This window comes from Ascidiella aspersa, chromosome 8 (genome assembly GCF_963924565.1).
Source record: "Ascidiella aspersa chromosome 8, kaAscAspe10.2, whole genome shotgun sequence".
Lineage (NCBI taxonomy): Eukaryota > Metazoa > Chordata > Ascidiacea > Phlebobranchia > Ascidiidae > Ascidiella > Ascidiella aspersa.
This window is the reverse complement of record NC_139454.1, coordinates 10,061,818-10,076,053: the sequence shown is the minus strand read 5'-3', so window position 1 is coordinate 10,076,053 and position 14,236 is coordinate 10,061,818. Positions and strand designations below refer to the sequence as shown.

The window sequence follows — 14,236 nt, the reverse complement described above, 5'->3', positions numbered from 1 at the left end:
TCGTTTATAGTGAGTCTTACTTTGACAAGAGTGTGTATCCAAAAACAGCTTCACCTCTACCAGAATGAACCGTCGCATTGTTTTTAAAATTCTTCCGTGTTTTATCAGCTATTACCAAAGAAAAATCGCGGTTGGAATTCTGTAAGCACAAGCGACTTTTAACGACTTCACAACGAGCAAACCTATTTTTTTTGTTATTTCGAGAATGATTATCTCCCTTCAAGATGATTATTTATTGTATACACCATCTCATTTTGGCGGCTGAGGGATTTTCGTACAAAATAAAATGCGAGTATCTTACCGAAGTAAGGGGCAGATAAAAGTAAACCTCGCAAACTGTCTGAGCCGTCCTGTCAAAATATACTTGTGCACCTCTATACGTTAGCCTATAGTTTCGCAAAGAAACGGAATCCTCGAAAATCTGAAGAACACCGCTTCCTCTGGTTTCCAAAGCGGATAAAACCTTCGTAAAATGTCCATATTAAAACTATTTATAATAAAGAAAAGTAAATCATGAAACCGATATAAAGAAAAACACACCGAACTAAACAAACTGACCTCAATCGAGTAATTTTCTTGGCCTGAATTGGCGTCCAGAAAATACATCGCTGTGAACGGGTGTATTGAAAAAGTGACAAAGGTGTACGACGGACCCCTGGAAATAATTGCTTGTGCTAGATTGGTGATGATTTTTAGTTAAAAAAAGTTAAAAAAATTTTAATACTCTCCGAAAATTGATTATGAAAAGGGCTGACTTACGACATACCACGTACCGGTTTGTACCTATTTTCGTCGAAATTGTTATGTAAATCTGTGTTTTGGAAACTATCCATTGTATGCTTGAATTCCATATCGTAATCTGTTTTGGTATCTTAGTCTTACTAAATACTTTAATGCACCTGTTTGAACAACAAGTGACCACAACAGGATCCCTAAGCGTTGGCATTGGTACTGTTACACAACTTTTTTTTCTAGTGTATTATTAACCTACCCTGATGGAATTTTGACTCACGTGTAAGTTTTGTTGTACGCTGCAAGTCTCCGAGAAGCACTCCCAGCTTTAAAATAGACCTAAAAAGAATATTGTAACAGACTTGTAAACTGTCGTCAAGTGGCCATATCAATCGTGGCTTGTTCACAAAATATTTTTTTACAAAATGATAAGCGTGCACTGCTATTTGTACGATAAACCCCCAAAATGCACTGCCCATTAGAGGATAAAAAAGTAAAACATAAAAAATATCAGTTTTAAAATCTTAAATCGTAAGTTTAAATTGCAACCTTATTAACACGGTCATTAAAATTGCTTTCGAGATGGGAACAGGTATATGTTGTGCGGTTGAGACCAGTGTTGTAAACTTGTTTGCATAAAGTCATTTGTAAATATATCTAAACCCAAGTCAAGTTATTTTTTTAATAAATAACAAGTCAGGTCCCAGTTAGTCGTACTTAGAGCAAGCCAATTCCAAGACATTAAGGTATTACAAGCTCGTCCGACTATGACTTATATTTACCTCAACTAAAAAATACCAAAAAGAAATAGCCTAAACAACAAGTAAGTTGTTTTATGTGCAACAATAGAGATAAAACAAAACAAATGCTTAATAGAAACACTTCATTTCAACCCAAAAATGTATCTAAAAGAATTCAAGTCAAGTTATTTGTCCAAAAGACTTACGTCAAGTCAAGTAATTCTGCATAAAATACTCAAGTGAAGTCAATCATTTCAAAACTTAAGTGTACTTAATTCAAGTCAAAAACGCATAGCGTTGCAAAACCGATTGACACTAATCGATCGCACAAAAGAGCAATGACAAAACTCACATGATTTCCATCACTATAATAGTACATATTGCTCGAGGGTTTAATCGCGTAAACACCAGGAGGAGCACGGAGTCGGTAGTGGTAAAAGTTGGCGATGTTCCTCGTCAGATTTCGAGTGCTGACTTGCAAGCGCTCAAATATTTCTGCGAAAAGCTTGATACGTCACTCGTCGATTCTTTGCGCTGCTTCTCAGGAATTTTAAATATTTGGAAGAAATTAAATATTTTGGCGAAATATAAAATGTTGCTCATCCACTGTCACTCTGACAATAATAAATTGTTGCCAATAGTAACGTGTAAGCCAATGGGCTGATAGAAAAATGTTAATATAACCTTTGGTACGTCCGGTGCGAACTGGCTGGATAGCATTACTGGGGTTTCTAGTTTGCACTAGAAGATACCAATAGAAATGACTGCAGTAAAATCAACGGTATCGAAGAAAACCAAAACATGTATTGTGTGGATTCGGAATCTACCAAAGTTTCAAACTTATGAGCAAAAAAAAAATCTTAAATAACACGATATAAAATACGCAATGTGTCACGCAACACTTTGGCGTGTTAAATCAACTTAAGCTGAACTACAAAATCATTCCATTCATTTTAATTTTAAAAAATTTGCAATCAAATTCAATTAAAAATTGGGTTCCCACAATAGTTTTCAAATTTAAAATGGGTATTTTGGGAAGGCTTTAAAAATACTGCCTTCAGTTAATGAACAGGTAACTATCGCAACAAACACCTTAAGTTAAACTAGATTATTACTGGAGTTCAAATGCCTATAGGAAGTTCGGCGGTCAAAGTACAAAAAAATATCGCAACTTACCTGTTTGATTTCCATGCAAAATAAGCCGCAACATCGTAAGCATTGTTTCGCTGATTTCATTTTTCGAAATGCTCAAACCAGAAGGTCTGCGGTAGATGGTAAAATTATTTGGGTAAAAATCAGGGGTGAACGTAACAATAATTTACTTTTCGGAACACATAAAAATGTTAATACATAAGGTCACAAATTTGCGTCTTAACGAGACGTCTATACCAGGTAACCTTACAGAAAACCTGAGATTATCATTAGATGCGTGCAGAAATATTCAACTGGAATCCTAGTGTAAATACATTCGAGGAAAAGGACGGTTGCCTGTTGAAAAAGGGACATGGCATCGTAATATTTTTTCACCAGTACGAGGTACCTGCAAAAAAATTTTACCGGTACGCTTTACGTTTCGGCAACCACTGGTGAAAATAATCATCAAACAATATTTTAATATTTGTTTAATTTAATGTATACAAGTGTTTGTTTGGCTGTTGTCTTATAACGCTCAACAAAAAAACTAGATGAAATGCGGAAAGCAAGCAAAGTGTCTCTAATCATCCCTATTTGATTATTTTTGTCTAAAAGACCTAGCTGTGAATCACCAAAAAGTTTACAGACTCTTCCATTTAAGATATGTTCAAAGAGTCATCAACACGATAGTATCGAGGCTTAACTTAAATACGATCCTCACTTTGACAAGAGAATGTATCCGAGCACAGCTTGTCCCCCTCCAAACTGGATTGACGCCGTGTTTCTCATTACCATTAACTTGTAATGTGAAGTCGTCACATTGAAAGTACGGTTGAAATTCTGAAAGCAAAAAAAAGGGACCAATGTGGAAAAAAGTATTTTGGTAACACTAATTAGATAAGGAAATAATCCAAAGCAATGCAAATAATTAGAAGTAGCTCCAAAATATTGCTGACTTGTTGATGAGTGGTTATTCTACAGCCGACAATGAACAATGATGATAATATAAATAAATCAACAGATTGTTCGACTAAACGATGAACGTTTTTGCATCAATTGAGCTATTTAAATATTATTGCCAACACATTTTTCTTCAGACGTTCATTAAGCCGATATCGTCACGATATAACTTTGAAAAGGCTTTACACTCTTATTAGCACACTGTAAGGGCGATTGATCCTTGACGAAACTAGGAAATAACTAATGCAGTTAGGTATCTCCTTCTTTGTAAACTATTCGGACAAAGCAAAAGTAGTAAGTTGGAGTTAATGTATCGCCAAGATTTTGAAAGTAAATTGTATAACACATGTAATGTTCTAATTTAAAGCTTCGCAAAATACCTTTATTTACGAGAATTTTGAAACACAGTGTTTTGCGAAATTAGGTTTACATTTGCAGTTAAGCTTTACACTTACCGGAGCAATAGGGAGGTAATAGTAAACTTCGCAAACCGTTGGATTCACAACGGAAGAGTAAACTTGGGCGCCTCCATACTGCAAAGTATAGTTGCGCAAGGAAACCGATCCGTTGAAAGTCTCAAACTTACCTCTTCCTCGAACTCCTAAGTTTGAAGATACCTATACGAAAAGTACCATATTTCAGTATATGGTTGAACAAAGGTTTTCGGAGTTTGACTTACAAAAATACGAATATTATTTAAGGTAGCGTGGTTCAAATGTTGGCCCGCGGACCAAATGAGATTCTTTCTATAGGCCTGCAATCTTATTTTTATCGGCCAATGATGAAGCGAAAAACAATTTGATTCATTTGCTTCTTTTTTTCGAAGCTGTGATTACCCTTTAAGCTATTGCTTTCCAACAGTTACCATATTACCGCATAATTTTTCGACCTTTGCGCCAATATTTTTCTTTTCTTTGCGGTTCGTGCAAATATTTACTATCACTTAGGTGTAGTCATTCAGGTCTGTAGAGCTATAGTGCTCATTTTTACGCGCCCAATGAGTTAAATATATTTCCAAGGTAAACGTTTTGCCGACTAAAACCAAGTAGAATTTGTTTCGCATTTTAACTTAGTTTCAGAAGCATAGATGCACACCAGTTCTTTGGGGAACAGCACATTTCGCAAGATTGTTCGAATTATAAAGTCACATAATTGCGTAGTTTGTAATGTCACATATGAGTTTTTTTAAATCCACCACATTAAATGGAATCATTGATCCGCCCTTGTATAACGTTGGCCCGCTATAGCAACGAATTGCTTCTGAAGGCTGGCGACAAATAAAATCTGCCACGCTGATTTGAAATCTTAATACAGTACTTACCTTAATTGAGTAACTTTCCGGACCAGAATTTTCACCAAGGAGAAACATGGCTGTAAACGGAACTATAGAATGCGTTGCGAAAGTGTAGGATCTCCCTCTTAAAGGTACAAAAAACGAAAAGCTTTATTCTAAAAGCTCATGGCTTTATGGGATATTCCATATTTTCTACGTCAAAAATAATGACGAAAAGCAAATAAATTGTAATATACACACAATGCTATACTTTATTATCACTGAGGCGCAATTGCATAAACGCAATGTTTACAACGATAAAGAATGCAGTTTGGACGACCAGACAATTGTTCTCTGATTTGACGAATCAGGCCGTATCACCGCTAATTTTAATCTAATTTGTTAATTATGTGCTTTAATTTAGTGCTTGACTTATCCACTTTTCGTTCCACAAATGGTTCTTTCTATAGCTGCGTTATTGAAAGAACCATTTTTTACACACATTGATGACAGTTAGCATTTATTTAACATTTTAGTTTTTCTTAACTTGACCGATCTGATTTTAAAAACTTTAAAATTCCAAGTGTGGATAATTGATATTAAGCTTTTGGCTCGTTATACCAAAACAACATGCCGCTCATTTTTGTGCTGAGCACATAGCCAAATCACATGAAATTTGATAAATAATAATGTGCTTATGGGAAAACTTAAAATCAGTCGTTTTCTATTGCAAACCAGAGAACCCCTAACAGTTTTCTACATTTTTATTCAGTTTCAGCTTCTCATCACTCTTGACCAACTAAACGTCTAAGCTTGATTTTCGTACATTTTTACTTACGTGTAACTTTTGTTGTATGCTGCGCGTTGGAAATACCTTTTATTCCCGACTTTAAAATACACCTAAAAAAGGTGAATGCATTTAACACTAATGTTATCGGCTGTTGACTTAAAATACAATAGACCAGCCGGCTAGAAGTCTAGAACATATTTTTTTGTTGGCCGTTACTCTTTGATTTATAAAGTAATAGACAACATATAATATGGTTCGTTTAACCCCAGTTAAATAAAAAAATGTTTACCCAAGTTTTATAATTTTTATGACAAAAATTGGATTGTGCCTAATATTAACAATAACATAAATTTTTTATGGCCAGCAATGATTTTTAGAGGTCGTCCACATATGTAATGGAAGCCGATTTAGCAGCTGAGCTGCAAAGTATCAACGGCAAAGCAAATCAAACTAATTATTGCTTCATTCTGTCCGTCTTAAGCTCCAAGTGTATTTTAAATAAGCGTGTTGTTATAAATGGCCGATAAAACTTTAAAGGGATGGGTCACAGTTATAGGCTGCTTAGGATGTTCAATAATTTATAGTTTCTTCCGATACCAACCCGCGATATTTTAAACGAACGATGTCACGACCCGGTACCAAAGGATGTCAGTAATACATTAAAAAGAGAAAAAATAGATATCATTGAAACATATAAATGTAAATTTTATCAGGTTGTTACACCAAAATGTGCTTGGGCGTTAACAAGTTTAGTTGCCTAGTTTTAACCTTTAACCTTCTAATTTGTGATAAAAATCAAGGTAGAATCGTTGCGTTGTCTCGCAAATCATAACTTCAATGTCGATACTAATTAATATTGAGCTAATAACGATAGTACTACTTGGCAGCGGGTCTCGGGTTCAACTTAATACTGTCGGACATCCTAATATAGTCATGTGTATGAGAGCTTCGATTATAAGTTAAGTGGTAATTTAGTTATTACAATAAAACAAAAACTAAGTTTTATGTCAGATGGATGTCTGGTTTAATACTTACATAGTTTCCTCTGATGTACATGCTACCCCCGCCGGTGCGAATTGATGGGTCTTTTGATATTGTGTACGAGTTAAAATTCTTTATGTTCCTTGTTAGGTTGGCGGCATTATTGCGAACACGCTCGAAGACATCTGTTAGAGAACAACAAATATAGCTTTGTTTAATATATATTGCGTTTATTGATGTGGATACAGGAGGGGTTCTTGGATCCGGGTTCGAATCCTGCGTATCTTAAAACGATGCTCGGGGCTTTGGCTAAGTAATTGAAAACGTTTTATTATTTAAGCCTTTAATGCATCCGAATATTTTGGTCTAAGTCGCTGCGACTAAGGCATGATGTCCATTTGACATAACAGCGAATTATTACGGCGGTATAGTTGGTACATACAGTCCTTTGATTAAAAGGAAAAAACCCGTTGTGACGTCTTTAGTGCACATTGCAGCATCTGTTTACTCGGTCACACAAACAGACTTAGTAAACTGTTCGCCATTTTAACTCGCTATTGTAAAACCGTTAGTGTAGTTATACAGGGTGCCCATAAAGTCTCTTTACAATTTAAAAAATTATTAAAAAGTGAAATGATGAGATATCGCAATGAGGTTTGTTTTAAGCTAAGTATTTCATAAAGTTTTTCATTGACACATGAAATACACTTCTAAACATTTAATCCACATTTAATTAAAAATAATTAAAAATATCATTACTTTATTTAATACCCTTCTATATGGGCACCATTAGTTGCACGAAGCACATCTAAACGGTTAATTTAGAAATTTTGTCTGAAGCAATAAATTTTAGTGTCAATAAAAACTTTATGAAATACTGATTAACATAAAACAAACCTCATTGCGATATCTCATAATTTCATTTTTTAATATTTTTTTAAATTGTAAAGAGACTTTATGGACACCCTATATAATTTAAATGTACATTTAAAACACAATGCATTCAATTATACTTTAGACTTTCCTGTCCTAGTCAAAGTCAGTAATTAATAAGTTCTAGTCTCATATTTGCTCCCATTTGAAGCCATCGTCGTCATTTACGCGTAAGGGCCAGGAGATATTTTCCCATGTCACACATTTAGTCAGTCACAATATGTTCTCTAGGTATTTGTGTAACCGCTTGATATCCAGTAACCCTCGTTTTTAATCATCGGTTACGTCACTCTTCATGCCATCTTTACTATTATCCTATCCAAGTTAGTAATTAATTTTGTTGAAGTTAGATGCGGAAAGCAATCTAATCATACTGGGCTCTTGAAAGTTTGGTGGTTGGAAACACTTTTCGTACGCGAGCTTTTCATCGTACAGCGAACCACGGCGTGCCTGTAAAGTTACCAGCCACTCAAAACTAACGAGTGTTATCACGAGGTCCAATAAGCATGATTAATCGAACGTCACAAAAATAATTACTCACGAATTTGCTGCTTGCCGACCCCGCCTTGAACAAAATTTCTAGCGATTGGCAAACATAGCTATAATTAATGTAACACAAAGGCGCTCAGGGCAAATATTTAGTGACGTTTATCAAACGGGCTCGGATGCGTCGGCTGTTCTGCCTATAGCTGTAAGAGTAACGACTTATTTCACGAATACTCTATTAGTAATGAAACTGTTGACGAAGTAAGCGTCAAAGAAACTGCTTTTAAGCAACTTACACTCTGGACTGCCACCCAAAATAACGTGCATCATTGTAAGCATTGTCGCCTTGATTTCCTCTGACGAAACCCGTATACCAGCAAATCTATGGAATGATAAATATCTCTTAGCACCTGAACATTGACAAAGATTAATATTAAGCGCTTTTTCTTCTTTGGGAATAGTTTAATATTAGATCTCTAACTAGTTATTGGTTGTCAATTTTAAAGGTTTTAAACACTGGTTTATTATTATTGGCATGGTTTTTCCGTTTGCTTAATGATTAGTCTTACTTTGAAAGAAGCGTGTATCCCATCACTGCTTGTCCACCTTCCAACTGGACCGATGCATTATTTTCCATTCGCTTTAAATCTAGGTATGGCGTCGCAACATTAAACACATTTCTTGAATTCTGAACAGAAAAGGAATGTTTTCGTTTGACGAAATTAGCACAAGACAAGCTTTTCAAATTAGGTCCTTTTTCTGGATTTAATGTTATGGCAATAATGCTGTTAATTTGTTAATATTTTTTTTTAAATTGTGGGTAATCGTTGTAAAATGTTGTTATACTTTGAAAAATACTTTTTATTCAGTATTTGTATCGAATTTTTTTTATTTTGTTTAAAAAAACTATACAACAGATATATTTTGATTTTGCATTTAAATTCTTGATATAACTGTTAGCCCATCGTTCCTGGCGTCTCTTGCAAATTACCCTAAAAATTGGAACACCAACAGTTTGGTTAAAATGTGGTTTACATTTTGCGCATTATACTTACCGGGGCCAAAGGCAAGAAATAGTAAACTTCGCAAACAGTTGGATTTAAAATAGACGAGTAAACTTGGGCGCCTCCATATAAGTATAGTTGCGTAGGGAAACCGATCCTTTGAAAGTCTCAAACTTGCCCCTTCCTTGAACTCCTAGGTGTGAAGTTACCTGTATAAAACACTTTTGTTCGTAGGCCAGTTTAAGTTATCAAATAGTGTAATGTTATTCCGGTAAAAATAACTTAATGGATTGCAATTTTTTTGAACGTCATTCATACCTTTATGGAGAAATGTCTTGGCCTTAGATTTTTGCCAAACAGATACATTGCTGTGAATGGAACCTCGGCAATTGTTTCAAAGGTGTAGTTATACCCCCTAAAATTAACCGTGTTACTATGTAATACAATATTGCTAATGAGATGGACAAAATACGCATATAAAAAAACATAAACAAAGGATTTTCAACGTTGTACAGTAGTTATAATTTTTATATTCCATATACTTGTTTAAGTATAATATTTCCAACAATCTTCAACCGGTTTACCAACTTCACAATTAAAACAAATGGATATTTCGTCCAATGGCATATGCGCATGATGCCCCTTTTCTAAACAAACCGTATTTTTGTTTTACAAATTTTAGTTGTGTTTTTTTACCCTTTTTTTTCATCTGATCATAAAAATGTTTTTTTGATAATAATCTTTAAGCGCCGACGAAACTTGGAAAAATTTATTTCTGTAAACTTACCGGTATCTTGCATTGTAACGAGAGAGTTGATATTTTGAGTGATACACCTGAAATACAAGTAAGAAGTATATCCGAATGCTTTCGACCAGTGTCGTTAATAAAGACGTCAATTGTAAGTCTGTTATAAGCCATCCAACGAAAAGTATTACGGCACATTTTCTGTTGGACCAAGCAATTAAATTGGTAACATAAAGGCAACACTGCAAGAAAAGTTCCTATTCTAAAAGTTTCCCTGCAAATTATTAAAATAACGAACGTTTTGTAAAAAACTAGTATGTTTTGACATTCAAACCCAAGACCTTTGCAATACCGTGATCGTTCATTTATCGGCCAAATTAAGCAGGCCCAGTGCGAAGTAAGACCAAATTTTCATATGACTAAAATCTGTATAGAAACTCAACCGCGGTAAAACAATTCTTCCAGTTATTATCATTCCCTGACGTGTTCATTCGAATTCTTTATAACAAATTGTAACAACGAAGTGAAACGATTCGCATTTCCCAGTTCTGATTTACTTCGACATGCAACAAACAAGAGATAGATTAGTTAGCTATATTAGTGCCTCTTGGTATAACATACAGTGTATGTGTAGGCACTTGTTTATATGGCGAAAAATACACTATTAGTGTTACAAAAAAGGCAAATATACAACTGAGGGTTATTGTCCTGAAAGATTGTAAACTAGCAAATGACTTTCATCTAGGTTCGGTGTATACAGTTATCGTGATAAATTGCGAGGAAACTTCAGTGTGTTTTTGCAGCAAGGTAGTGGCCGATCACCATGATGTATTGAGCTTTGACATTCGCATTTCGTGAATAGCCAAAGTTCTTTGTTTATACATTTAAGGCTCTAAGCCTTAAGGAGATAACGCATCACATTAGATTTAAACAAATCATGTAAAGCCACACGTTAAACTTACTTTCTTATCTGTATTTCATGCGCGAGGATTTGTATATTTTTGTATGTAAAATCTCTATCGCTTATAGTGCGTCGCAAGATCAACAAAATTTTACAAGATCGTCGCAAGGCGAAAATTTTGAAAACCACTGGCTTCGTTCATAACAAAAGGGTTTCTCCGCCAGCTTCTTAACTTAATTTTTTGTCGCTTTCTACACTTACGTAGTTTCCACGCTCGTACATGTTGCCGCCTCCGTAGGGTATACTGAAGACATCCGGGCGTCTCGGTAGCGGGTAGAAGTAAAAGTCATTAACGTTCCTTGTCAGATTGACAGAGTTGCTTTGAACGCGCCAGAAGATATCTATTGAAATTATTAATGGTTTAAGTGCTGTTACTGTGTCGTTAGGCCGAAAATACTTACAATCTGGTTTGATTTTTTGCAAAGAAGAAATTACGCGTAATCGCGTATATATTCATTTCGAAGAAGCTTAGGTGATAGAGCGACCGTCTGACCGATAGTCGTGAGTTCGGAGCACACCGCAGTCTTGTTGTTTATTTAGCCTGCCTTGTTGGCTTCCTGGGCGACTGTTTCGGTAGGTAAATGCTTGCGGTTTACTATGATATAAGCCGTTATCGTTGGTCAAAATGCGTATTCAGATTGGTTCGATCACAGTTAATTATGCATGTTTATATACCTTTCATTTAGTTTAAAGAAGATGGAATTACCTTTTTTTATTGTTTTGTTTTTAAGAAATCGGGTTATGAAAAGTAGACGAATTAAGGAAGTACAACAGAATTGGAAAGCACGCGTGACAAACGTAGCATTCACAACTTGACGTTGCCAAGCGTCTCTCACCTCAAATTGGTTTTAAAAAAAAATTGTCAAACCCTTTTGTATTTAGGATCGATTAAAACTGGCTGTAGCATTAAACCCGATCCAAACTCAGTTGATTTGCTCATAAAAAAACGAACTCTATTTCTGTCCGAGAAAATGCGATCGGAACTGACTTCCTACAACGAGTAGTAGTATGGGTACTCGTTTTATTAAAGTGGTATTGGCGCGGATACCACTAAAGTTGTGCGTTTCAGATCTGATTCGCAATTCAGCAGCTTTATGTGCCTTCAAAGTTAAAATTAACAATCCCAAGTAGTCAAACTACTCTATAACTGAAGCAACAATTGGAATAATCCCGAGAATAAATTAATTTGACTGTGCTTCTTTTCACAGTTATTACGTCATTTGGTATCGCAATGAAAGGCCGTGATTTTGTCCCAAATCGGTAGTAAAAATAAATTGTACTTATAAGACATTCCTAATGGTAGGTGTCACGAGTCATAATGTAAAGCCTTGAAACGGAATTGAATTACTTTTATTAAAACACGGCAAAAAACTCCAGACTTCATCCAAGGATGGAAACACAGACATTTGTTGTCTAATTTCTAATGCAAAGATTAAACGATACACGTAAATAAATTTATTAAACGATACACGTAAATAAAAAAACCTCGGGCATAAAACTTTATTCTGTCTTGACGTTTTCTGAATAGGCCTAATCTTTTTAAGTCTGAAATGCTGGCTGCAAAATGTAACATGTCTTTGTTCAAGCTCATTTGTTTTGTTTGCCTATCACGTTTCAGTAAAAGCAGCATAATTATTTGCATATAATTTACAAATAACTTGCTGGAGAACGTTCATAGCCTACAAAAAACTTGTATTGGGAAATTTTATATCGTTTAAATAATTTATCTTAGTTTTACGTAACGTGCACAAACAAATCTATAAATTTATAAAAAAAAACGTAATAACGTCAAACGTAAATTTATCATCCCTATAAAATGTGCCTCGCGTTATATTAATTTGTTGAATACCTTGAATGCACTAAAAAAAGTATTGTTTGGCGAAACGTTCTAAATTAAAATCCATACCTTTGTATGTTACATCCGCTCCAACGAAGCAAAATAGCAGAACGAGCAAAATAAAAGAATCCTTCCCAGACATTGTGCCTCAAGTAAATGAATGAAGCTGAATAGGTTTTTTCATCATATCGCAAGACCATTTTTCCAGAGCGAAACAGTCCTTAGGCGTTTCCAATTATAGCGCGTATAAGATTTGATTGGAAAATGGCAAAGTAGATTTTAATTTTAGTGTGGTTGGTCTTTATAGCTTTAACCATTTCATTTTACTGGAATCACCCGAACGTCAGATTGTCAAGAATTATCGGCATGAGAACAAAACATCCATTAAGTAGGTTTAAAACCATTTTCCTTAAAATAAAAAATATTGTACTTAGAAATTAACTGTAGTGCTAACGAAACATAAAAAACGTACATACAACTTACGTAAGCAATTTTTGTTCCTCCGAATACGTCTAATTTGGGGCTAGATCACATTTTGTCTATATGTTAAACTATAGTTTGTTAATACCGAAAACTAGTCCATTTTTTAACATCACCTATACAACTGAATAATATCTGCCAATTTAGTGTAATATTGAGAAGGGGCTCTGCGGTACGCTGTTATTTTAAATTTTTGTTACCTTTTTTGTGCTTTTAGTTGCCAAAATTGTGCTTCGTGCACAAAATCTACAGAGTTGTAAATATTACGGGAATTTAGTCTAAATGTAAGGTGTTTAGTTTAAAGAATATGTCTAATAATTGTAAAAGTTATTAGACACAGTTGTTTAAAGCATATGCAGCCGTTGGTTAGTTTCGTGACAAAGTTAATCATTTTTAATTAGTAAAATAATCAAAACAGAATCATGTTTTTCCTATTTTAAAAGAGTCAAGAATAGGTAAAGGTAAACGTTTTTTTTTTCTTTTGTTTTTGACCAGCAACGTTTCCCATATGACGTCTGTTTTTCCAACAAGATATATAATAATGAGTTCTATATGACAAAGTTTTCATCAATTTTGTGTGGTAGCCTACTTTGTGTATCATAATAATATGAAACTACTTATCTTGTTGCTACACGCACTCATTCTATTCTACATTACAATAGTTTATTCTATTAAAGGCCAATTCTGACAAGAATGATTTTCGGCATTGCTCTAAAGTTTTATCGGCATATTGCAATGTTCAATGCTGTCATTAAAATGGCTAAACATTTGGTATATCTTATCCCTGAATATCTACCTTTCACGGAAAGGCCAAAATACTGCTAAAATACTTATGAAGGGTATTCATTTACATTTTCCTTTCATTTATCGGATGACTTCTTTGTATCTCGAATCCGTTACTTTGCTTTAAGCTATACATAAAATTCACTTGGGTATTGTGTCTGCTGTAGTTATTTCAGGTCTCGCTTATACATAATGGTATGGTTAGGGCCCACCATGGTATGGTTAGGGCCCACCAAATGGTATGGTTAGGGCCCACCATGTTCTGCCCAGCGAACATTTGAAATGTCTCTGGAAAAGCTACTATAGTTTAATTTTTCTCTAGTCAACTGCATCAACAACAAACTTTAAATGAATTCGTTTAGCTTACAAATTTAAAACAAAATTTAAAGTTTTGAAA

At 34.7% G+C, this 14,236-nt stretch overlaps 1 protein-coding gene across 1 annotated transcript in view; it reads right to left on the bottom strand.

Moving 5' to 3' along the window:
• The window catches only part of LOC146136018 (uncharacterized), a 32,726-nt gene extending 23,570 nt beyond the window's left edge, over positions 1-9,156 (bottom strand). Inside the window, exons 1-14 of the mRNA XM_083395067.1 lie at positions 9,085-9,156; positions 8,599-8,717; positions 8,326-8,411; positions 6,665-6,795; positions 5,678-5,739; positions 4,888-4,984; positions 4,022-4,183; positions 3,328-3,446; positions 2,649-2,734; positions 1,825-1,967; positions 1,013-1,071; positions 559-655; positions 302-463; positions 21-139 (exon numbers count right to left, since the gene is read on the bottom strand). Of these exons, the coding sequence (XP_083251193.1) occupies positions 21-139; positions 302-463; positions 559-655; positions 1,013-1,071; positions 1,825-1,967; positions 2,649-2,734; positions 3,328-3,446; positions 4,022-4,183; positions 4,888-4,984; positions 5,678-5,739; positions 6,665-6,795; positions 8,326-8,411; positions 8,599-8,666 (1,391 nt within the window). The 5' untranslated portion in view covers positions 8,667-8,717; positions 9,085-9,156. The remainder of the gene's footprint in view (positions 1-20; positions 140-301; positions 464-558; positions 656-1,012; positions 1,072-1,824; positions 1,968-2,648; positions 2,735-3,327; positions 3,447-4,021; positions 4,184-4,887; positions 4,985-5,677; positions 5,740-6,664; positions 6,796-8,325; positions 8,412-8,598; positions 8,718-9,084) is intronic.
• Positions 9,157-14,236: the final 5,080 nt, after the last annotated feature.